This window comes from Ceratotherium simum, chromosome 6 (genome assembly GCF_057802395.1).
Source record: "Ceratotherium simum simum isolate JZ-2026a chromosome 6, ASM5780239v1, whole genome shotgun sequence".
Taxonomy (NCBI): Eukaryota; Metazoa; Chordata; class Mammalia; order Perissodactyla; family Rhinocerotidae; genus Ceratotherium; species Ceratotherium simum.
The window spans coordinates 57,469,088-57,495,173 of record NC_141905.1 but is presented as its reverse complement, the minus strand read 5'-3'; the positions used below and the strand labels follow the sequence as shown (position 1 = coordinate 57,495,173).

Sequence of the window (26,086 nt, the reverse complement as noted above, 5' to 3'; positions counted from 1 at the left end):
CCGTTTCCCAGGTAATGCATGCTAATGATTTTGTATGCACCCTTCCATATTTTTCTCCATGCACGTATATTCCCATGTACACTTAGGTAGAGATATACACATATACGTACATAAACATACATATAAACATGTATACAGATATAAACTTTGTCATTTTTTTAAAAATGGGATCATATTCGATACATGGGTTTTATGCATCATGCTTTTCTCACTCATTAATACCTCGTGGGAAACCCCTCCAAGGCATTTGTTATAACTTCAATTTATTCTTTTGAACAGTTGCAAAATATTCCTGATATGGATGGACCATAATTTACTCAATTGTTCCCTTATTGATTAACATTTGCTTCACTTCGAGTTTTTGCCATCATGAACAATGCTGCAGTAAACAGTCCTGAACACAGATCCTTACACACCTAGTATGTTGTTTGTGTGTGTGTGTGTGTGTGTGTGTGTGTGTGTGTGAGGAAGACTGGCCCTGAGCTAACGTCTGTTGCCAATCCTCCTCTTTTTTTGCTGGGGAAGACCGGCTCTGAGCTAACATCCATGTCCATCTTCCTCCATTTTGTGTGTGGGATGCCTGCCACAGCATGGCTTGATGAGCGCTGCATCGGTCCACGCCTGAGATTTGAACCTGTGAGCCCCGGGCCACCGAAGCGGGGCTCATGAACTTAACCACTACGCCACCAGGCCAGCCCCACTAGTATGTTTTTAATACATGTTGCCAGAATGCCTTTCAAGAGGTATAACCATTCACATTTGCATGGCAACTTATATGTTGCCCCTTTTGCCATATCCTCTCTAGAACTAGGTATTATCAGTGTTTTTAATGATGTAAACAATAGCTTATTCTTACTCAATTTGTATTTCTCTTACTGCTGGTGACTTTGAGCATCTTTCCCTACTTTTGCCAGTGATGTGGGAGTGCACTTCTGTGATTCCTCTCTGCCCATTTTTCTACTGGGTTGCTGACCCCCCTCTTATCAATTTGACCTCTTTAGAGAGAGGCAGCTTCTTTAGCTCCCACTCCCCACCACCTCATTTGACAAACCAGCATTTGTTTCTGAGTTATGCAACATGTTGCTGGACCCTGTGCAGGGCCCCCTTTAAAATCTGTATTTTTCTGCTTTGCTTTGTCAAAAGTATTTTGACTTATGCGTTTTCAGGCTCCTCAGACATCTGGTGAACTCAGTGGCACTTCATTTTGGCCACAGATGACTGGAACTTAGTGGTAAAAATGGAGCACAGAGTGTGGGGATGAAACCAGAGAGGTTTGTCATCGATGTAGATATCTAATTTTTCCTTCTTGATTTAAGTGATTTATTGTTGCATAAAAACCACTCCAAACTTAGTGAATTCAAACAGTGATTTGTTGCTTTTCATGATTCTGTGGGTTGACTGGGACTCAGTGGGGTGGTTCTTTGGCTAACATCAGCTGGGGTCACTCACTTGATTGCATTCATTTATCAGCTAGGCGGGGCTGGGAGGTCCAAAAAAAGCTTTAGTCACATATATGGTGCCTAAGTTGCCTCCATGAGGCTCGTCTCTCCACATAGATTTTCACCATTTAGTTGTCTAACCTGAGACTTTTTTTACAGCATGGCGGCTGTCTTCCCAGAGGGAGGAAGCAGAAACCACCAGTCCGCTTAAGGACTGGACTCAGAACTCCCAGAATGCTACTTCTGCCACATTCTATTGGTCCAAACAAGCCAAAAGGCCAGCCCATGTTCAAGAAGATTCAAAACAGATTCCACCCCTTAATGTGAGAAGTGACATGAGCTCACAAGGATGAGAGCTGAGGCCATATCTGGAGACCATCTACTGCATTCCCTCATTGCATCTTTCCTGCTCATCAGCAATGGACATTGTCAGGGTTTTTAATATTTACTAGTTTGCTGGGTGTAAAATGACCCAATCAATTAAACTTGGACAGTCAGACACACTTGGGTTTGTATCCCAGGTCAGCCACTTAGTAGCTATGACCTTGGATAAGTTATCTAACTCCTCATATGAGGCTTGGAGAGAATTAGAAATAATACTTATGCAAAGTGCATAGCCAGGTGCGTGGAACTTAAGAGGTGCTCATTGAATGCAGCTCCTCCACTTCTTCCTCTCCACCTCTAAGAATTATATTATCCAGCATTGGAGTGCATTGTCCACCTCTGGACTGAGATTCCACAGCTGTTCAACAGCTGCACAGAAACACAATTAAGGAGGACAGGAAAGAATAAGGCTGCTGCAGCTCATTAAAATTCTGCCTCTGGTTGGGTTGTGCACAGTACCCACACTGCAATAAGAGGTCTTTCTGGGCTTTTTAAGGAGGACGATGATAGCACCCCCTCACTCATCACGCCTCCCACCCTTAATGCTGGCTAAATCCGTAGTCTGCAGTCCCTCAAATGACCCTGGTTTGTTTGAAGAGGATAATGTCAAGGCTAGACCAATCCCTCCACTCTGTATTACAGCAGCAGATGAGCAGGTCTTTAAGCTCCAGAGAAGTCCAGGAGGCAGGAGACCCCAAAAGTGAGCAGGGGGCAGGCTGTTCTAGCCTATCCCTCCAGCCTTCCGATCCGTCCCCCCAGGACACTGTCAGGCGCCAGCCTATGTGCCTCTTGTTTTTGTTTGAATTAAAGATAAGACAAGTTGTGTCAGTCTCAGATTCTCCTTTAATCACAACCCTCCCCCCTTCCACTACCCCCAGAAAAACAGACTGCCCAAGCAGGAGAAAGGATCTGAGGGAAACCCCGGCCTGCTGGCTTCAGCAGTGGGTTTATTTCCTGGCATTATGTGGCTCCCTTCAGCCCTGACGGTGGGGATTTGTGCTTCCAGCTTTGGGGAGGGCTGGGGGGCTCAGAGAATCACTCACTCAGCATCCCCCTGCCAGACTGTTTGGTCTGAGGAGCCTCCCTCCCCTGGAGATGAGAGCTCAGCATGCGTTTCAGGGCTGATAATGGAGTTAATGAAATGGAGTGTGTAACTGCTCCACGAATGAAGCTGTGACTGTTTTTGATAGAGCCTGATTTCCAGAACCATATTCATAAAAGAGAATGGACCTTTCACTTTCAGAACAGTCCCTAAGGGCTTTGTGCTGAAGAAAATAATAATGGAATCTGATTGCACCAGAGAACAGGGATCCCACAAACTTGAATGCAAAGCATCACTCAGCACCGAACCCTTGAATGTCACTAACGTCAGTGTGTCTGGGAGTAACCACTGAACCTAACTTTAGGCTTTCCTTCTAGCCTGTCCCCAAATGCAGACCGTGATAGTGATCACTGCAGCTCACACAGAGCTGTTCCTATGGCAAGTGTTTGACATTCATTACCTGGTTTAATGGCCACACACCACCATGCAGCAGTAAGGCTCAGGGGGAGAGTGGCTTGTCTAAGGCCACAGCGAAGGGCAGTGTTTATCTTGAGCATAAGTCCTCCTGACCCCAAACCCCTTGCTCTTAACCTTTAGGCTATATCTGTGGTTCTCAAACTTCCCTATGCTTTGGAATGACCTGAGGAGCTTTAAAAAATGACAGATGCTTTGACTCCTCTATGACCAATTGAGTCACAATCTCAGGGCAGAAGGGCAAATACCAGAAATTTTTCAACGCTCCCTATTTGATTCAAATGCACAGTCAGGTTTGAGAACCATTGGACAGAATAATCCACAGCCTCCTTTTTCACGGGGGCTGCTCTTTATGCTTCCAGGATTGCCGCAGACAAGGTGCGAATTTGCCCATTAGCCGTGGGGTCAGGGTTATGCAGATGGCTGGACTGTCAGAGTGTTTACTTCCAGTGTGGGAGTGACCAGTTGACTAATTGAAAATTCTCAGTTACTCGCTTGAGAAGGCTGGGTCAGGCCTGTTTCTGTTTATGACACGGCTGTGCCTTCAGCTGGAAATGGAACATTGAATGGCTACAGCCACTCCGCTTTTTCACAGAGGACAGGGTCCACTCCCAGAGCCAGAGAATTTAAATGGACTTTATCCCCCAGCCCACCCCACCCCCAACATGTTAAAGCCTTTCAGACGCCCCTGAGCTCCTCTTCAAATGCAGGACCCTTGGCCACGATATATAATTACATCCTTCTATTTGGACTCTGATTCCAGATAGTAGTAATCCAAGAAAATCTAATAATGACAGTTGCATTAAGATCCTTCTTCCAGGCTAAGCAGAACATCTGTTTAGACATATTTTTAATCGGCAAATGCTTCCTGTGTTGAGTCCTCGGCAAATTAAATTTCTCACTGGACCGAAGGGGAAGCTGTCATTCAATAACCCGTCTCTGGAAATTACACCCCAGTCTCTTTCCAGGTGCACTTAAGATTTTCCCATGCTGACTCGGCTGCATACCGGCCCTAACAACACTGGGTCACAAGTATGTATAGTGCAGCTTGTCTGAGAAACATGAGATGTCATGTTATTCCCTCAAATAAAGTATTTCTGCCCGTTCTCCAAAGGAGAGTTGGCGACAGAGGAAAATTAAGAGACTTGTTGAAAACCATATGGAGAATAAATAACAAACTTCCACTTGCTACATTGCTGCCTGTGATTACTTAAGACGTGATGATTCTCAGGGTTTAAACACTAAGGGCTTCAGGGCTGCCAACATTTTGGAGAGGTTTCCGTGGCAGAATTGTTTGGACTGTTGGGCTGTTTATTTTTAGAATAACTCATCCATTCTTTGATTAATTCATTCGAAATACAAAAGCACTGAATGCCTACCACCAACCAGCCACTGTGCTGGATGTGAGTAGAGTGGTGAACAAGCCAGCCTCAGTTCCTGCCCCCATGGAGCTTCCAGTCTGCTGGGGAACTCACATTTGAAATCTGGTTGCAATTTGTCATCTAGGGCTGGGATAGCAAAGGAGAATATCTGTAGAGGCCGAGCAGGTATGTCAGTGGGTGAAGTGGACTGGATGAGACAATGTGAAATGAGAGGGAGATTCCAGCAACTGGGAAAGCATGTGCCCTGACTATGGGGAGCAGGTGCTGCTTAACTCCAGTGGGTTGTAAATGACGGAAGAGGGGCCCACTGTTGCCAGATTTTTCCATTTTAAATGAAAAACTAGAAAATCTGGATTCTTATGTGAAATCTCGATTTTTAAAAGTTGGCTTCTAAAGAGAGAGTTTAAAAAACACAGTGTGGGCCAAAAGTGTCCAGGCCAAACAAAGCACATCTGTGGGTTGGGTTTGTCCCGAGAGCTGCAAGTGCATGACTTCTGATCTAGAAATTCTAGCAGTAAAACAATTATTTTCGGGTTTAAAAATGTATTACATGCCATTTTCCTGGTTCTGGCAATATGATCAACTGAACTAGTAGAGATCCCTTTATACAAACATAGAAATGTTGAAAAAAATTATAACCTTCCTCCCACCCCAAATTAAAACTAGAGTTAAGCTCAAAGCAAAGAAAGGGAAATTGCCGTGATCAGAAGAGAATAGGGAACATAAACCCATAGAACTAAGCTTCAGGTGGTGGCAAGACTGCGCAGAGGCTATTGAAACTGAGCTGGGATTTGGAGGTCTGGGGGCTGGTGTTTTAATACCCATGTAACAGCTATATAGATACGAGAGATGTGACTTTGGTCCCATATGACATGAGAAATGGAAACTGAGAGTGCATAGAATGAACACCCTCAAAGTACTTCCTACTCATTAAAAAAAGAAAAAAAGAAAAACCCTGCCCAGTGGCTGAGAGGAGTGGCAAGAAATCTTGCTATCTTTTCTAGGCTCTAAGTGGGGATAAAAAATGTCTTCTATGAGAAACTGAATCCCAAAGCCTGTTCCTATTACAGGCATGAGTTCTCAAATTACATTTCCTATATGTGGAAACACTAAACTTAGAAATTAACATAAAAATTGATCCAGGACCCACAGAATCCCAAGAGCCCTGAAAAGATGAAAACCAAGGTCACACTCATGATTGAGGGCATATAGGACTCCTGAAGAAAGGAATAATCTCACTTAAAAATGAACTTTAAATGAAAACATTGGAAACACAAAAGGTTAATCCATGAAGGAGAATCAGCAGAGACAATAACTGGAGAATTAATACCCCAAGATGTGGAAATAATAGGACAATCTGAAGGAGATTAAATAAATATACATAAAATGACTAAAAAGCCAATGGAAGAATTTGAAACTATAGTGGGAAAAAAAACTTAACAATTAAAAAAAAGAGGAAGATTTAGAAGCCACTTACTAGGGCTTCTAGAAATAATAACTATATTTATTGAAACTGGAATGGGATAAATAGTACATTGAACATAACTGAAGAAAGAATTAATGAAGTAGAAAATAAATTTGAAGAAATCATACAAATTTTACCACTGAGAGATAGACAGAAAATGTGAAAAGGGAAAAGAGACATGGAAGATAAAATGAAACTGTTCCATGTATAATCAATAGAAATTCTAGAAGATGAGAGAACTCCCATAGAGAGACTGGGAAAGAGGAGGCAATGGTCAAACAGATAAGGAATCAGCATTTTCCAGAATTGAAGGAAGATGTGAAGTTTCAAGAATTGTATTGAATCTCAAGCAGAGAATTCAAACATATCCACATTTATACAATTATAATGATGCTGAGGAACACCAAAGACAAAGAACGAAAGAAGGAAAACAAAACAAAAGATAAGGCAGATGACAGGTGAAGAAATGACCATTATACTAGAAGGATATCGCCCATTGGCAACAACAAAGACCAAAAGACATTGAATACTATCTTTGAAGTGATGAGGGAAATGTATCTTTCAACTTAGAATTCTATACCTTCCCAGCTAAACTTTGTTTCCAGAGTGAGGATAAAATAAACTGAGTGAAGATAAAATAAAGAGAGAGTTTATTATCATCATGAAAGAATAATAAAAGATGCATTTCCAGGAGAGATTTGGGATGCAAGAAGTAGCAGTGAGCAAGGAAACGAGTGAATATGAAGGTAGATATAAATCTGTATTGCAAACAAACAAATCATCAATAGTAGTGACTAACTTGGGGTCTTAAAGCAAGTAAACAATAGCATGAAAAATTGGAAAGTCTGTTTACAAATTAAAATATTTTAAGATCTTTGTATTCTCAGAATGAGAATGGAGATTCTGATTTCTTCAGATCTATCTTCTAGTTCACTAATCCTTTATACTTTGTTGAGTACACATGTAAAGAATTAAAGGCAATACTAAAGAATAGAAAGAAGATAATGGAAATAAAAAGTAAATATAGAAAAATATCTGAATCCAACAGAAAGCAGTAAAGGAGGAAAAAACACAAAGAAAAAAATAGCAAAAAGAAAGCACAAAAACAAAAAAGGAAGGAAATAAGCCCAAGTATATCAGTTATAAAATAAGTGTAATTCACCTGTTTAAAAGAGAGATTCTCAGGTTGAACAAGAAAAAACTCTAGCTATTTGCAGTTTGTAACAGACACACCTAAAACCTAAGTAGACTTACATGCAAAAATCCTCAACAAATATTAGCAAATCAAAACCAACAATATATAAAAAATAATTATACACCATGATCAAGTGGAATTTATTCCAAGTATGCAAGGCTGGTTGAACATTTGAAAATCAATCAATGTAACCTTACCATATCAACAAACTAAAAAAGAAAAAATCCTATGATCACATCAATTGCAGAAAAAGCATTTAACAAAATCTAACGTCTACTTACAGTAAAAACTTAGCAAGTTAGGAATAGAGATAAATTATCTTAAGTTGATAAAGAGCATCTACCAAAAAACCTACAGCTTACATCATACTTAATGGTGAAAGACTGAATGCTTTCCCCCTAAGATCAGGAACAAGGCAAGGATGTGTGCTCTCATGCTCTTATTCAACATAGTTCTGGAAGTTATAGACGCTGCAATGAGGCAAGAAAAAGAAATTAAAGGCATACACATTGGAAAGGAAGAAATAACACTGTTCCTATTTCCAAATGACATGTTTATCTGTGTAGACGATTCCAAGGAATCTACAACAAACAAACAAAAAACTCTTGGAACTAATAAGTGAGTTTAGCAAGATGGCAGAATACAAGACCAAAACACAAAAATTGCTTATATTTCTATATACTAACAATGAACATGCAGAAACCAAAATTAAAAACATAATACCATTTGTAATCACTCAAAGAAAATAAATACTTAGATATACACCTAAAAAAATGCACAATATTTGTATACTGAAAATTACACAATGGTGATGAAAGCAAGAAAAAAACTACATAAATGGAGAGACATACTATGTCTATGGATTGGAAGAGTCAATATAGTAAAGATGCCAGTTCTCTCCAAATTGATCTATAGGTTTAATGTAATTTCTAGCAAAATCCCAGCATGGTTTTTTGTAGGCATAGACAAGCTAATTCTAAAATTTATGTGGAAAGACACATAAAATTTATATGGAAAAATAGCTAAAACAATCATGGAAAAGAATTCTAAAGTGAGAGTAATAACTCTACCCAATATTAAGGCTTACTATATAACTATAGTAATTAAGACAGTGTCGTATTAGCAGAGGGATGTACATATAGATTAATGGAACAAAATAGAAAATCCAGAAATAAACCCAATTACTAAATGACCCAGCAGTTCCACTCTTGGGTATTTATCTCAGAGAAATAAAAACTTATCTTCACACAAACACCTGTGCATGAATGTTCCTAACAGCTTTATTTGTAATAGCAGGAAACTACCCAGATGTCCTTCAACAGGTGAATGGTTAGACAAATTGTGGTACATACGTACCATGGAATACTACTCAGCAATAAAAAGAAACTATTGATGCATGCAATAAGTTGGATGAATCTCCGGGGAATTGTGCTGAGTGAGAAACGCCAATTCCCAAAGGTTATATACTGTAGGATTCAATTTATATAATATTCTTCAAATGACAAAATTTTCAAAATGGAGAACAGATTAGTGGTTGAGAGTTTAGGGATGGGTGCGGGGAGAGGGGAAGAGAGGTGGATGTGAGTATAAGATGGCAACATGAGGGATCCTTGTGGTAATGGAACTGCTCAGTATCTTGAATGTGGTGGTGGATACACAAATTTATACATGTAATAAAATTGTGTAGAACTACACACACACACACGAGTATACCTGATGCTGGGGAAATCTGAATGAGATCAGTGTATTGTACTAATGTCTATATCCCAGTTGTGATATTGTGCTATAGTTTTGTAAAATGTTACTGTTGAAAGAAACTCAGTAAACGGTAGGCAAATATTTCTTACAACTGCATGTGAATCTACAATCATCTCAATAAAAATTTCAATTTATGAAAACTAGTTCATATACACTGAAAAAGAAATATTGAACCTCAACATTATGACCATTGCAAAACTTGTGTTATTGTTTGTTGTGGGAAATGTAATTTACTCACAGAATAACGCTTGTTGAATGAGTCATTTTAAAAAAAATTACACAAAAAGATTGAAAATGAATGAAAAAAGCTATATGAGGCAAATACTAATCAAAATAAATCTGGTATAGCGATATTAATATCAGCCCAAATAATCTTTATTATGAATGAACATTATTACAGATAAAGAGAGTCATTAATGATAAAGGAAAAAATTCACCTAGAACATTTAACAATCCTTAACTTGTATTACTTAACCAACATAGCCTTGAACAATATAAAGCAAAAATTAAGGATAAAGGAGAAAATGACAATTCACAGTCTTAGTCCTCAAGGTTGTTTAAAGCACTTTTCTCAGTAACTGATACACCAAGGAGTCAAATATATTTATAAGCAGAATATTTGAACAACGTATGTAGCACCCTTCAATCATCAATTATGGAAGTTGATGCACATTATTTCAAGGACATATGGAACACTTATAAAAACCAGTCATGTACTGGGCTACAAAGCAAGGCTCAAGATACCAAAGAATTGATACCTTGGAGCATGGGCCAGCCAGCCATGGCCAGAAGGCCAAATCCAGCCTGCCCTCTGTTTTTGCATGTAAAGTGTTATTGGAACACAGCCATACTCATTCATTTACATATTGTTTATGGCTGCTTTCACACTACAATGGCAGTGTTGGGGAGTTGCAGCAGAGAATATATTAACCACAAAACTTAAAATATTTACTATCTTGCCTTTTACAGAAAAGGTTTGCTGACCCCTGCCTTGGAGATTAGGTCCTTGGAACACAAAACAATGTTAGAGATCAATACCACACACAGAGACAGATGTTTAGAAATTAAAAATCACACTTCTAAATAATTCAAGAATCAAAGAAGAAAGTCTAAATGGAACTTGCAGAATATATCAATGTCTTACATTGCAATGTACATGTCAAAGGATGGGATGCAAGTAAAGAGGAACTCAGAGAAATTTTAGCCTTAAAATGTTAATATTAGAGTATAAGAAAGATTAAAAATTAATGTGCCAACCATTCAACTCAAGAAGCTAGAAAAGGATGGCCAACTGATTTGTTATAAGAATGCCAAGGTACTTCGATGGGGGAAAAACTAGTCTTTTCAACAAATGGTGCTAGAACAACTGGATATCCACATACAAAAGAATGAAAATGGACGCCTACCTCACACCATATATAAAAATTAACTCAAAATAATCAAAGAGCTAAAACTATAGAACTCTAGATGGAAACATAGATATAAATCTTTGTAAGGTTGGATTAGGCTATAATTTCTTAAATACAACACAGAAAGCACAAGCAACAAAAGAAAAAAATGGATAAGTTGACCTTCATAAAAATTAAAAACCTTTGTGCTTCAAAGGACACCATCCTAAAAATGAGAAAACAACCCACAGAATAGGAGAAAATATTTGCAAATCATATATCAAAGAAGGGTCTGGTCTCCAAAATTTATAAAGAATAATTATAACACAACAATAAAAAAATTAAGTAACCCAATTAAGAAATGGACAAAGGATTTGAATAGACATTTCTCCAAAGAAGATACAAATGACTAATAAGCACGTGAAGAGATATTCAGCATGAATAGGCATCAGGGAAATGCAGATCAAAACCAAAAGGAGATGCCACTTCACACCCATTAGGATGGCTATAATCTAAAAGATTGACAATAACAAGTGTTGACAATGGAGACAATGAACCCTGGTGCATTGCTAGTGAGAATGTAAAATGGTGCAGCAGCTTTGGAAATCAGCCTGGTACAGTCATACTCTTCACTTTATTCACTTTGCAGATACTGCAAGTCTATCAGTGCTATTTTTCAAATAGCATTTGCTGTTGAACTTAGCGTCTCTGTGTCACATTTTGGTAATTCCCATAATATTTCAAACTGTTTCATTATTATTCTATTTGTTATGGTGATCTGTGATCAGTGATCTTTGACATTACTATTGTAATTTGAGGGGGTGGAAGGGGGATGCCACAAACTGCACCCACATAAGACAGAGAACTTAATTGATAAATATTGTTTGTGTTCTGACTGCTCCACCAACCAGCTATTCCCCAGGCCTCCTTATTCTCTGAGATACAATAGTATTGAAATTAGGCCAATTAATAACCCTACAGTGGCCTCTAAATGTTCAAGTGAAAGGAAGAGTTGCACGTCTCTCACTTTAAATTAAAAGCTAGAAATGATTAAGTTTAGTGAGGAAGGCGTGTCGAAAGCTGAGATAGGCTGAAAACTAGGCCTCTTGAGTCAAACAGTTAGCCAAGTTCTGAATGCAAAGGAAAAGTTCTTGAAGAAAATTGAAAGTGCTACTCCAGTGAACACACGAATGATAAGAAAGCGAAACAGCCTTATTGTTGATAAGGAGAAAGTTTTAGCGGTCGGGACAGAAGGTCAAACCAGCCACAAGATTGCCTTAAACCAAAGCCTAATCCAGAGCGAGGCCCTAACTCTCTTCAATTCTATGAAGGCTGAGAGAGGTGAGGAAGCTGCAGAAGAAAAGTTTGAAACTAACAGAGGTTGGTTCATGAGGTTTAAGGAAAGAAGCCATCTTCATAACATCAAAGTGCAAGGTAAAGCTGCAAGTACTAATATAGAAGCTGCAGCAAATTATCCAGAAGATCTAGCTAAGATAACTAGTGAAGGTGGCTACACTAAACAACAGATTTTCAGTGTAGATGAAACAGCCTTATACTGGAAGAAGACACCATCTAGGACTTTCATAGCTAGGGAGGAGAAGGCAATGCCTGGCTTCAAAGCATCAAAAGACTGGCTGACTCTCTTGTTAGGCGCTAATGCAGCTGGTGACTTTAAGTTGAAGCCAATGCTCATTTACCATCCTGAAAATCCTAGAGCCCTTAATAATAATGCTTAATCTACTCTGCCTGTGCTCTATAAATGGAACAATAAAGCCTGGATGACAGCACATATGTTTAGAACATGGTTTACTGAATGTTTTAAGCCCACTGTTGAGATCTACTGCTCAGAAAAGAAGATTCCTTTCAAAATATTGCTGCTCATTGACAATGCACCTAATCACCCAAGAGCTCTGATGGAGATGTACAACAAGATTAATGTTGTTTTCATGCCTGCTAATACATCCATTCTGTAGCCCATAGATCAAGGAGTAATTTCGACTTTCAAGTCTTACTATTTAAGAAATACACTTCGTAAGGCTATAGCTGTTGTAGATAGTGATTCCTCTGATGGATCTGGGCAAAGTAAATTGAAAACCTCCTGGAAAGGATTCACCATTCTAGATGTCATTAAGGACATTTGTGATTTATGGGAAGAGATCAAAATGTCAACATTACCAGGAGTTTGGAAGAATTTGATTCCAACCCTCATGGATGACTTTGAGGGGCTCAAGATTTCAGTGAAGGAAGTAACTTCAGATGTGATAGAAATAGCAAGAGAACTCGAATTAGAAGTGAAACCTGACGATGTAACTGAATTGCTGCATCTCATGATAAAGCTTTAACAGATGAGGAGTTGCTTCTCATGGATGAGCAAAGAAAGTAGTTTCTTGAGATGGAATCTACTCCTGGTGAAGATGCTATGAAGACTGTTGAAATGACAACAAAGGGTTTGGAATATTACACAAACTTAGTTGATAAAGCAGCTGCAGGGTTTGAGAGGACTGACTCCAATTTTGAAAGAAGTTCTGTGGATAAAATGCTATCAAACTGCTTTGCATGCTATAGAGAAATCGTTTGTGAAAGGAAGAGTCGATCTATGTGCCCAACTTCACTGTTGTCTTATTTTAAGGAATTGCCACAGCCACACCAGCCTTCAGCAACCACTACCCTGATCAGTCAGCAGCCATCAACATCGAGGCTGTTCCCTTCACCAGCAAAAAGATTACAACTCGCTGACGGCTCTGATGAGGGTTAGCAATTTTAGCAATAAAGTATTTTTTAGATAAGGTATGTACATTGTTTTTTTTAGACATAATGCTATTGCACACTTAATAAACTACAGTATAGCGTAAACATAACTTTTATATGCACTGGGAAGCCAAAAAATTCGTGTGACTTTCTTTATTGCAATGTTTACTTTATTGCGGTGGTCTGGAACCAAACCCACAACATCTCCGAGGTGTTTCTGTAGTTCTTCGAAACGTTAAACATAGAGTTACAACATGACCCAACAATTCCACTCTTTGGCATATCCCCAAGAGAAGTGAAAACATATGTCCACACAAAAATGTATACATTAATGTTCATGACAGCATTATTCATGATAGCCAAAAAGTGGAAACAACCCAAATGTCCATCAACCGAGGAATGATAAACAAAATGTGGTATATCCATACAATGGACTGTTATTCAGCCGCAAAATGTAATGAAATACTGATTAATGCTACAACATGGATAAACCTTGAAAAAATGCTAAGAAGCCAGACACAAAAGGCCACATGTTGCACGATTCCATTTATATGAAATGTCCAGAGTAGGCAAATCCATAGAAACAGAAAATAGATTACTGGTTGCCAAGGACTGGGAGGAGGGAGAAATGGGTGGGCGACTGCTAATAGACACATGGTTTCCTTTTGGGTTGATGAAAATGTGCACTTCTATAGTAGTGATGGTTGGATAACTGTGAATATATTAAAACCCACTAAATTGTACACCTTAAAATGGTGACAATTATGGTATGAGAATTATATCTCAATTTTTTTTTAAAAGAAAAGAAGCTAGAAAGGAAACATCAGAATAAAATAAATGAAAATAGAAGGAAGCAATAAAATAAAATTAATGAAAAATGAAAAGAATCAACAAAACCAATTTACTGGGGAAAGAAATTGTTGATTTTTAGGAGAAAAAATGTAAAAACTAAAGAGAAAATGTTCCGATGAGGATACTGAGGGATTCTAAGCAAGCAGACTGAAAATAAAACCTTAAATTGTCTGAATGACGAATAAAGTGAATGTGGATTCAATTATTTGGTTGCACAGGTTTAAGTGCAACCCACCTGTCTATCTCTGCCATTTCCAGGGCCATACCTGGACACAGAAACTTAAACAGAGCCTCCATTTCTTTCCCACATTCCTTTCTTAAAGGTCCAGATGTGCCGAGAGATTGGGAAGAGCTGGAGGATTTTATGAGGCTCTGCTTTTCCCAGGGGTTTATCTTACATAGAGTTTATTTTCTCAGCATCACAGACCGGTTCACTTTATTTGTCACACTGGCCAAATTATTTTCAAAATTTGCAACATTGATGATATTTGGTCAAGAAAGGGGATTGACTCAGTTTGTTCCCTCAAATGTTCAGGGCTCTGAGAAGAGAGCACACCCCTAACTTGGCTCCATCTCAAAGAGCTGTGAGTTGTCTGGGCCCTCTTGATTCTGGAACCCACAGGCTGCCCTTGAGTCCCGTGGGGCCGCGTTCAAGGCCTCCAACAAGCCAGACCCCTTCCCATCATAGGCCCAGTACACTGACTCTTGCCCCAACTTGAAAACTACCCCCTAGGGGTTCAAAACCCTGAACAGACCAAATACTCCCTTTAGAATACAAGTTTTTAAAACCCCCTTTCGTGGATTCATGGATAATACAATCTTAACTACAGTGCACAGGAGGAATTAAAGGCAAAGTAAATGGCAGTGTGACTCTCTTGCAGATGGCAAGGAGAATGTCATGCTTCCACAGAGCCCTGGGACCTCAAGTGCCAGGGCTGAGACCTTCTCTCCTCGGGTCCGAAGAGCCACAACCTCCAGGACAGAGAGGATATGGCCCGGAGGGGTCATCCCCTACGTCATCGGAGGGAACTTCACTGGTCAGTAGCCCCAGATGGGGCCTGCTTTGGGGCTGGATGCTTTGTCTTCATAGGTTGACAGAGTCTTCCCAGGAAGGACTCGGGTGGGATGGAGCAGATGCCAGGGCCACAGCAGTCCTACCTGCTAACACTCCCACATGCCTATAGAGTCTAGTGCACTAGGCCTGGGGAAACTGCAGTCGCTGTTGGGGCTATGTCCTCAAAGATGGTCACCTGGTCCCCAAGGCTTCATGCAGGGGGTGACATGACCCTGGTCTTGAATGATAGACCAGCTTTCTTTTCTGGAAACATGCCCACCTCATTGCACCCTTTGCACACTTGCACTTGCCCTTCTGTCTGCCTAGAGTCTGCCAGAGTTTGCACAATGGGTATGTGAGCAAAGCCCTCCAGCCGGAAGGAAGAGTGTGAGTAGCTCCACATGGTGGCTTACCAGTCCTCTGCCTGGATGAGCTCCCTGGACCACCCCGCACCCCCAGCAGCTCTCTACACGATAACCAGCGTGAGCCAGTAGATGTGGTCCAACTACCTGGGTCCAATCCTGACTGCAGCACTTGCCAGCAGTGCGCCCTGGGGAAGTTGTTTAACCTCTCCATGCCTCAGTTCCCTCTTCTATAGGTGGGATGATAATGTTTTCTATCCTGTAGGGTTGTTTTGAGAGCTAAATGAGTTAATTTAGATAAAGCACTTAGAATAGTACCTGGCACATAATAATTAGTAATTATTTGTGATTGGTATTATTGTCTTTAAAATATATAAGTCATCCAGGGGCTTCTCATCACCACTAATGAAACTGAAACTCCTGACCATGCCTCTAATGCCCTCCTCCAGGCAGCCCTTCCTCTCTCTCCCACCTGGTCTTTTACCCATTTCTCCTCCTCAGTCCCTGGGCGCTAGCCTCACCAGTCAGCTTTCTTTTCTGGAAACATGCCCACCTCATTGCACCCTTTGCACACTTGCACTTGCCCTTCTGTCTGCCTAGAATGTTCTTTCCCCAGATCTTCCCCTGGCTGGCCTCTTCTTATCATTGGAATCTCAAAGGGAATGGCATGTCCACAGAAGGGCCTTCTTTGATTCCCGTCTCCCCCTCCAGCTACTTTCTCTCCCAGCACCCTGCTTTATAGTATTTACAGCACTTTCCATTACCTGAAATTATTTTACTTGTATTTTTGTTTTATTTTTTGTCTCTGCCCAAACACTGTGGGAGCATGGATCTTTTTTCTGTCTTGTTTTCATTCCTATATCTCCAACACCTAGAACAAGGACTCACAGTAGACACTTAACGGTTATGCCCACAGTAGGCCTGTGACCAATATTAGTTGAATGCTTGAGTGAAAAGCTACACAGAGCTGCCTTTTCTGGGCTCTCAATGCTGATGGTATTTATGAGTCCATCTCCTCTCTGTGGCTCTGTGACTCCTACTATGAGAGGTGGTGGATGAAGCAGATGTTCTAATGACTTGCCAAAGCCACTGAAAACCACTGATGAGTAAAGGAACTATGAAGACCTTGACAGCAGGGACCTGGAACCTGGAAGAGAGCATAGAGCGTCTCCAAGCCACCCTCTTTCTCTCTCTTCCTGGCAGCATTCATGTTGCTAGTTCCCTTTAACTCCCTCGGCATTAACCCAGGGCCTCCTAGTCCCAGATAACTTAATTAGGTGCTGATGATAGAAAGATGCTAAAGACTTCGCTCTGCCCTCAAAGGGCTCCCAGTCCTAACAGGAGAGAAAGGTGTGTGCCTAAAGAATTGAAATGTAAAATTATACTCAGCTACTAATTGTTGTTCTTTGGTGTGGTAACTGTGTTCTTTGAGATCTGGTGTGCTTTTCTGACCAAAGGTTTATACAACCTTCATCAAAATTAACTAATTTTATATAAAGGACTTTCTTTACACAGAGATTTTATGTTATTCTGTAATTAGTAGGATTGCTGTTTTGGTGAGGGATTGAGCTATAAACAATGTGAACTAAAAGTATCGAGATATCAAAAAAATGGACGGCTAAGTTGCTCTTTGTTCTGTATGTGTGTTTTTGGAGACAGCACTGTGACACCACATCCACATCTTCTAGACTATAATGGGAGTCTCCTCAGTGGGTTTTTTTGTGTTTTGAAACAAGGTCATTCTAGAACTCAGACCCCACCCCAATCATCCTCTGTACTTCCCAAACAACTATTTTTCTAGTTCCTTCTCATTGCTTCTAGCAAAATCAAAATAGTCTTCTTTATCTCAGATTGATAGATTTTGAAAAGAATACTTATTGACTATATGTAACTATAGCCTAGAGTTTAGGACTACTTTATTCTTGCTCCCAGACAATTTACTTATTGTTTTATTATTCCACAAATTTCTAATCAAGGAAATATGAAGGCAGGTTCAGAGAAGGTATGAAATTCATTGTTTTGAAAGGCCTTGTAGAAAATTATGCTCAAGAATCCCCAGAAAACACTGAACCCCCATGCAAAAGTAGCATGAATGTACGTGCAAATAGAATTTTGAGACCATGTGGGAATACCCTCCTACAGGTATAAAATAAAATGAAGAGGTGGAATGCAGTGCTGGTGAGCCACTTCAAAAGCCTAAAATTTCCAAATTGAATAACCTAGGTAATATTTTTTGAGAGTTTAGAAAAGTACTTTCAATACAAAGGAGAAGTTGGGAAACCCAGGATATTTTGAAAATCTATTTTTACCGTCTTTTCCAATTCACAAACTCCTACTTTCTAAGTTTTGGTAAGTCAGGAAAGTTGTATTGTATTCTTAGCAAGGGAAATCCTTTTTCCTCGTGCATTTATACTCTGGGTCACCTGGACAAGCTTTTTTTGATCATTGGAACAAGCTTTGTCCTAAGCCAGCATGCCTTAAAGCATCTAAGAAAGAAATAGACCCATGAATGAGTGATGAGCACTTGCCCTGTCATTTCAGGAAGCCAGAGGGCCATTTTTAAGCAGGCCATGAGACACTGGGAGAAACACACCTGTGTGACCTTCATAGAGAGGACCGATGAAGAAAGCTTTATTGTGTTCAGTTACAGAACCTGTGGGTAAGTAAGCAAAAGCAAGACTGCCTCAGCGGAATCAGAGGCAGGCAAATCAGATGGTTTGTAGGTCTTGAATTTTCTCTGTAAAATCAAATATTTTCAATGAGCTGTGATATATAGGAATCCAGGGTTTGTCAGAAATTCCCTTTGCCCTCAATGAATTCACAATCTGGTGGCAAAGTAAGTGGGTCAAGAGGAAAACAAAGAGTCTGGATCTCCTGTCATGGGAGCAATTGAAGGAATTGGGGGCATGTCATGTGGAGAAGTGGTTCTGAAGCAATTTAGGGTCAGTGACCCCACTGAGAATCTGATGAAGCTATGGGCTCCCTCCTCGTGGATGTACATGTATGAAAAATTCTGCATGTAACTTTATGGGCTCCGTTGGGCTTACAGACTTCCTCCAGAAAACATAACAAATAATAAAATGACTGGATTAGGACTAAACTTATCTGTTATGCCAATAAATGTGAGTGTGATATACTCTCCTACTGAAATAGAAAGTTTCTTATATTGGTTCAAAAAACTTAAACTCAACTCCATGCTGTATGCATGAGATGACTACTGAAGAAAATGACCCAGAAAGTAAAAGGAAAGAAGGCATACAGGCAAATGCTAACAAAAAGAAAGCCGAGATCACAATTTTACTTATAGACAAGGCCTTTTGTGTTTTGTTTTTAAGGTCAGACAGTGCTAAAAAAAAAAAAAAAAAAAAAAAAAAGGGTGAGACACTTTATAATGAGAAAGGGTACAAACTGTGGTGAGAATATAACCCTCATAAATCTGTATGCACCAAATAGCATAGCATTAAGAGTCATAAAACAAGCCCCAGGGAATTCAAGGGGAAATCGACAGAAACACTAGCAGCAGGAGGCTTTATTTCTTTTCTGTCAACCCAAGTAGATCAATGTCAAGTTGACCAAAAGTAAGTAGAGATTTATAGAGTGTTGGAAAAATATAATTAACAGAGTTGATCCTATGGGTCTATCAGATTCTATAACCTGATGACACATCTTTTTTTTTAAGTGCCTATTGAACGTTTATAGACATTGTCCATTTATTAAGCATTAAGAACACCTCAATGAATTCTAAAGGGCAGAAATAGCATTAAAATATTCTCTGATTGCAAAGCAATAAAACTGGACATAATAACATAGTAACAAAAGATAGGATAAACACCCCTTCATTACCTGGTAAGTTAAAAGCTCCCCTTTTTACAACCCTTAGGTCATAAAGAAATCAGGATTAAAATTACAAGATGTCTAGATAATGAAAGTCCTACAGTTCAACATTAAAGAACTATAGCTAAAGCTATGTCAAGAAGAAAACCCACAGACTCAAATGTCCACATCACTAATTAAGAATGACAGTGAAATATTCAATTCAAAGAAGTTAGCAAAGTAAAGAAATAAATGTATAAAAACCACCACCACAACAAAAGAAACTTCATGAGAGCACGAGAAAATAGACAAGGTAACATATTATAGGACCAATAAATTGAAGAGTGAATTATTTAAATAAACAAACAAAAATGATAGATAAATTACTTACTTGTTAGTCTAACTAAGGCAAAAAAGTGACAATGTGGAAATATACAAAATCAGAAATGAAAAAGGAGGAAATAGCCTCAGATTCAGCAGAATCATAAAAGAGATTTTGCAAAACTCTAGGGCAAGAAATGTGGAAATCTGGATAATGTGAATGACTTCAAGGTAAATCTAAAGTGCTGGCACAGACCAGTAACTTTGAAAGAAATTGAAAAATTGAGGGAAAAAGCTCTCTTCCCCAAAGCACCAAATCCAGAGTTTCACAGATGAATTCTTTCAAACCTTCAAGAAACAGATTATTCTGGTACTATTCAAGCTTTTTAGAGCCTAGAGAAAGAAGAACACTTCTAAATTAGTTTTAAGGAACGGTCATGGCACTGCTACCCTAAAATGACAAAGATGACATCAAAAAAAAAAAAAGAATAGCCCTGCAAAATCCTAATTTGTGAATAGCCCTGCAAAATCCTAACTAAAATGTTAGCACATAGAATTCAGCAGTACAGGAATAGAAGAGTTGGCTGCCAAGGAAGTTCATCTAAGGAATACAAGACTAGTTCAACATTAGGAAATCTATTTGCATAACTCACCGTATTGATAGGTCAAAGGAGAGAAGCCATATTCATATCTCAACAGATGCTGAAAAAGCATCTGCACAATTCAACATGCACTTTTTGTTCTAAAAAATCAGCCAAGGTAGCACAGGAATAGATATCAAGGTTAGTTCCTTGACTTACAAAAAATAAAAAATATATATTTTTAACCCAAAAGCCGACATCATATTTATCAGTGATAATCCTAGAAGCATTTTTGTTAGAATCAGGAACAAGTCAATGTTCATGATCACCACAATTACTTAACATTTTTTTGGAAATACCAACTAATGTAATTAGTCAAAAGAAAGAAAGAAACATGATGAATTTTTGCAGGAACAAGACAATGTTTTTATTGTTTGAAGTTAATGTGACATGTGCCTAAAAAACCCAGCGAATCAACTGGAAAACCATTAGAAACAAAAGAAGATCCTATTAAGGTGACTGATTACAAAATTAAAAAACAAAAAATTGATTATTTTTCCTTATAATGAAATAATTTGATACACTTTTGTAATAGGAAAAATATCACAGCTTAAATAGAAACATAATAAGTAATATATCTAAGAATAGACTTAACAAAAATGCAAAAATATGCCAGGCATATAGGAAGAAAATGCTAAAATTCTAAGGGAACTTAAAAAAAAAAAAAAAGGAAAAATGGAAATACTCAACATAGTAAAGACATCAGGACTCCCTAAAATAACCTATAAATTCATGCCATCTGATTTAAACAACATCTACATATATGTATATGTGGGTATGTATGTATATATTTTTTAGAATTTGAATAAATGATACTACAGTTGATCTGGAGGAATGATCATGTACAAATAACCAAAAAAAATAAAAAAAAGAGAGAGAGAAAACAAATGGTAGTGACAGAGGGACAGAGGTATGTTCTGATGTTCTATCCAAACATATAGGGTATTAAAATTCAAATGAAGATAATAACAATTAAAACCATTTGAAACTTAAGAAAAAATAGACATATGGAACAAAAGAGGTTAAAATGAATATGCCTATACATGAATTTAGGTAGCATTTTAAATGAGTGAGAGAAAGATGGATCAGTCAATTGGAATATTTGTATACTGGGATAATTAGATAGCTCATTGTGAAAAACATAAAGCTGGATTCCTACGTCACTTCTTTTACTAAAAATGATTCTAGCTGGATCAAAGAGGTAAATATTTTTAAAAAGAAAAAGAAAGAAAAGACAAGAAAAAAATTTTTAAGTATTAGAAAGAAGCAAGAGTGGATTTTACTTATAATCTTGGAATAAGATGGCCTTTCTAAGCAGGACATAAGAAAATGAAGACATTACATTAAAATTTAAAAGTTCTATATGGTAAAACAAAACAAAAACAACACATAAAAAACAAAGTCAAATGAGAAATAAAGTGAGCAAAATATTTGCAACACATTTGACAATCAAAAGACTTAATTCCCTAATTTACAAAGGGTTCTTACAAATCAATAATCAAAAGATGGACAACCCAAAAGAAAATTGGGGGAAGGTGTGATCACGTAGTTCACAAGAAAATAAAATACAAATGTTACATAAAACGTGAAGACTATCTAACCTCAACACAGTGAAATCCCATTTTTCACCTATCCAAATGGCAAAAAGTATTTCATAAAACCAGGTTGTCGCGGGGGCCTGCACAGTGGCGCAAGTGGTTAAGTGCATGTGCTCGGCTGCCGTGGCCCGGCGTTTGCCGGTTCGGATCCCGGGCGTGCACTGATGCACCGCTTGTTAAGCCATGCTGTGGCGGCGTCCCATATAAAGTAGAGGAAGATGGGCACAGATGGTAGCCCAGGGCCAATCTTCCTCAGCAAAAAAGAGGAGGATTGGCATTGGATGTTAGCTCAGGGCTGGTCTTCCTCACAAAAAAATAATAAAAAAAAAACAGGTTGTGGAGGAAAAGGGCTTTTTAATATATTATTAGTGGGCATATAAATAGACACAACATTTTGAGGTTGCAATTTGATAGTATCTTCAAAATTCCAAATGCACGTATCCTTTCATCCATCAATCCCATTGCTAGGAATTTACCCCACCACGAACAAGTAAGAGTCCAACTGTTACCGAACCAAGTGGGCTTGCCTCCTGGTGAGTTAAATAAGACTCTACAGCAGTGGAAGTTGTCTCACAAAGTAAAGTGTATTTGCAGCAAATAGGAGGCCATGAGGAATCGTTTCCAAAGTCATGGCATCCCGGACAAAGGGAAGCAGGAACTTTTATTTGGTTGGGGAATGAATATTCAAAAGAGAGATGCGGACAGGCTCTGTTGGAGAACATGCTTCCACATGAGGAGGCCTGAGGTCCTCCAGGAGAGATCTTTGCACTAAAAATAAGGTAAAGGTAATGGGCATAGCTCTTGTGGTGAGGCTTGGTCAGTTTCAGGATGGCTGGTGGTTACATCTCCCTTGAGTGCCTGGCTTGGTCAGTCTCAGGATGGGCTGGTGGTTACATCTCCTTAACATACAAAAGGAAAAGAAACAACTTGGAAAAACAGTTGATTGCTTCCAAACCCACCTTTGAGTTTCTCGAGGCACCTAGTGGGTGATACAACCACTTCTTTGTTTTGCTTGTTGTTGTTGATTTGTTTGTTTGGTCTGCCTTTCCCATAAATCTTTATTTAAATAGCAATAACTGGAATCAGCCTAAATGTACATTAATAGGAGACTAATTAAATAAAATTTAGCACTATGTTGCTTTGGAAAGAATGAGGGAGGTCTATATGTACTTTTATTAAAAGATCCCTAAATTAGGGAGAAAAAAAGGTAAGATGAAGGACAATGTACTTAGTGTATTTTATAATTTATATATATATATATATAATTTTCTGGAAGGATGTTCAAGAAACTGTTAACAATGGTTATCTTTGGATAAAGAGATTGGAGGAGATGGGGGTGAGAGATTTAATACTTCAATCTTTTGTAATATGAGCATGTATTTTTTTAATGTTTAGCAGAGGTTATCTGGGTAATGGGATTATGGGCCATTTTAATTTCTTTTTTTCATACATTTCTATGTTAGGAATAATGAATAAATATTATTTGAAAAAATAATTGTGCCCAGAAGGGGAGTCATCTCTAAGTCTCCTGTGATAATGGTACCAAGACTTATGCTTTACAGAAATTCAACTGACTCCTTCTGTTGTCTCTTCTTCCTTGTCATCAGAGATGGTCTGGCAGAGACTTGAGGGTGGAAGGGTGGGGGAGGGTATGTGCTTTATTCCAGGAAGAGAGGCCATATCTTTCTTCAGATTCTCAAGTGGATCCATGACCATCAGAAAGGTGAAGAACCATTTTTGGAGGGAATTTCTGTATTGGGAGGGATGCTGAACGACAAGAGCACTTTCAGCTCTGAAATTCTGTTTCATTTAGTAGACACCCACACACACGCATGTTGGGGGAAGGGAATTGGACTTACTATTCACTGACCTGCTGACCTGGGTATTTCTGCAATTATCCAGATGTTGTTCCTATGTTGGGCGCCGAGGAGGAGGCCCGCAGGCCATATCCATTGGGAAAAACTGTGACAAGTTTGGCATTGTGGCGCACGAGCTGGGCCACGTGGTTGGGTTCTGGCATGAACACACCCGGCCAGACAGAGACCAGCATGTCACTATCATCAGAGAAAACATCCAGCCAGGTAAGGAGCCTGTGTGGAGTCTGGAAGCTACTGGCCAGGAAGGTGGCATCCATGGGGTCAGGCAGGAGCAAAGGAGAGGGGTTGCTGGGAGCTGACCAATGCTCATCTGTAAGTATGGAGGCAGCGACCCTATTGTGCAGGCATTTGTCACCAGCACTGCGGCTGCCCATCTGTGGCCCTTCCTGGGAGGTTGTCTGCCATAGCTTGTAGGTTAGAGCAGAAGCGAAATGACTTTCCATGTTGTAAAGGACAATGAAATCCATCTCCGTTTACTAAGAGGAACAGAATTGACCAGAACACTGCTGCAGCATCAAAGCTGATAAGCCAAAAAGAGTTCTCCTGGTTGCTTTTATAAGACTCACTTATGCTAACTTGGGCAACACATCTTTTTGAAACTGAAATATAATTAGGATACGAGTACATATATAACCAATATTTCTGCCTACAGACATTCTGCCCCAAGGCAGATAAAGTGTCTAGGTTTTTTTAAAATACCTTTTCATGTTAAATAATTTTATATAGAGGTTCATTTTGAACATGAAAGTAGCTGGGTGAATAATATGGTTGCCTTAAAATTGCTTTTGAGAGTCTGAATTGTGGACTATTTGAGATTGAACTTAACTCTGATTTGTTTTTTTGTTGTTGTTCCTTCAATAGCAAGATCAGAGATTTCTTTAATTTTTGAGCAATCAGGTCAATGACTAACCTGTCTAGAAAGTTAGTTTAAGAGTTTCGAGTAGCATTGAGAAGGATGTATTGGGTAGTGGGGTTGGGAGAACGTAGGGCTGTTCCAAGTTTCAAATTTCCAATCTGTTAAAAACAATAAGAAGCACCCCAGCCCTGTTCTTTGACTGATTGGGCTAACAGAGCTCTTGGAAGTTGCTATGGGCCCTCCTTCTCCCCCCTCTGCCTCCTTTCAGGTGCCTGCCTTGGTTTTCAAAGGCCTTAACCAGGGTGTTGTGTCACAGGTCAGGAGTATAATTTCTTAAAAATGGAAGCTGGGGAAGTGAGCTCTCTGGGAGAGACGTACGACTTTGACAGCATCATGCACTACGCCCGGAACACCTTCTCAAGGTTGGAATCTATGGTTATGCCTCATCTGTGTTTTACTATGCCTGCCGCAGGCTTGGGTTGGATTCCTGGAGGTCTGGGGAGAGTGGGTCTCTGCATGCTCCTAGCACAGTTGGCGTGTCTGTCCTTGAAATACAGTGGCCTCTGGGCTGCAATGAAATATAATCTAATCAGGTTCCCACTAATAAGATTGAATCCCGTTGTGAAGCTGGTGTTGCATCATGCCCTAGTGTCACAAGCAGCAAACTGGAAAAGGGAAATTATCGAGAGGTTGGCTGGGATAATAACTTAGAGGCTCTGTGTAAAATTTCCAGTGGGCGGGGGAATCTTCTAAAGCACTTACATGATGTAAGCATGGTGGTGCTTACCAGTTCTCCTAGAAGAGGTTTGGTTTATTGGAAGCTAGACGGTGTCAGAGCTAGGAGGGTGGTAAATCATGCATTCATTTTAGAGGTGAAGAAAATGAGGCCCTCAGCAGCTCAGGGGCACACCAGTAGCTGGGGTTGGAGTGAGAACAAAGATCCAGGTCTCCTGCCTGCTGGTCACGCATGATGGTAGCTGGTATCCCCAAGGATGGCTGGACCAGTTATTTACAGCTGGCATCAGCAGGATCTGTTTTGATGAGTTCGTGCTGTGCTGGACTGGGTGTTAAGTCTTTTCAATACTTTCCTTGCTTCTAGACCATAAAAGGGTTTTGTATATACAAACCCTGGGACTGCTAGTCCCAGTTTTGTAAGTCTTTCCACCCTTGAGTTAAAGGAGACACAGTGCAAATGTTTTCTCTCTTGGCACTTTTTTCTCAGTCTCCTCTTAAAATCAGCTTGTTTGCTATTTATTTCTTTATGTATTTAATCAATCAATCAAAAAAAGAGAGATTCGAGGTGAGTCCCAATATACAGGACAAGAAAAAAAACTGGTGAGGAAACTTGGGGTTGGGAGAGGGAAAAGAGCAAGAGTAGACAGCTAAGTTGAAACTTGGAATCAATTTAGTATTCAGAATATATGCCATAAAATCATG

General features: G+C 39.3%; 1 protein-coding gene across 3 annotated transcripts in view; it reads left to right on the top strand.

The window, feature by feature from the left end:
• Positions 1-26,086, top strand: part of TLL2 (tolloid like 2) — a 158,911-nt gene that overhangs the window by 79,629 nt on the left and 53,196 nt on the right. For 2 of the 3 annotated variants that reach the window (XM_004427892.3, XM_087432350.1), the window contains 4 exons: positions 15,009-15,164; positions 18,085-18,202; positions 23,819-23,997; positions 24,966-25,071. In XM_004427892.3, the coding sequence (XP_004427949.1) occupies positions 15,009-15,164; positions 18,085-18,202; positions 23,819-23,997; positions 24,966-25,071 (559 nt within the window). The remainder of the gene's footprint in view (positions 1-15,008; positions 15,165-18,084; positions 18,203-23,818; positions 23,998-24,965; positions 25,072-26,086) is intronic. The other variant, XM_087432349.1, reaches the window with a different exon arrangement.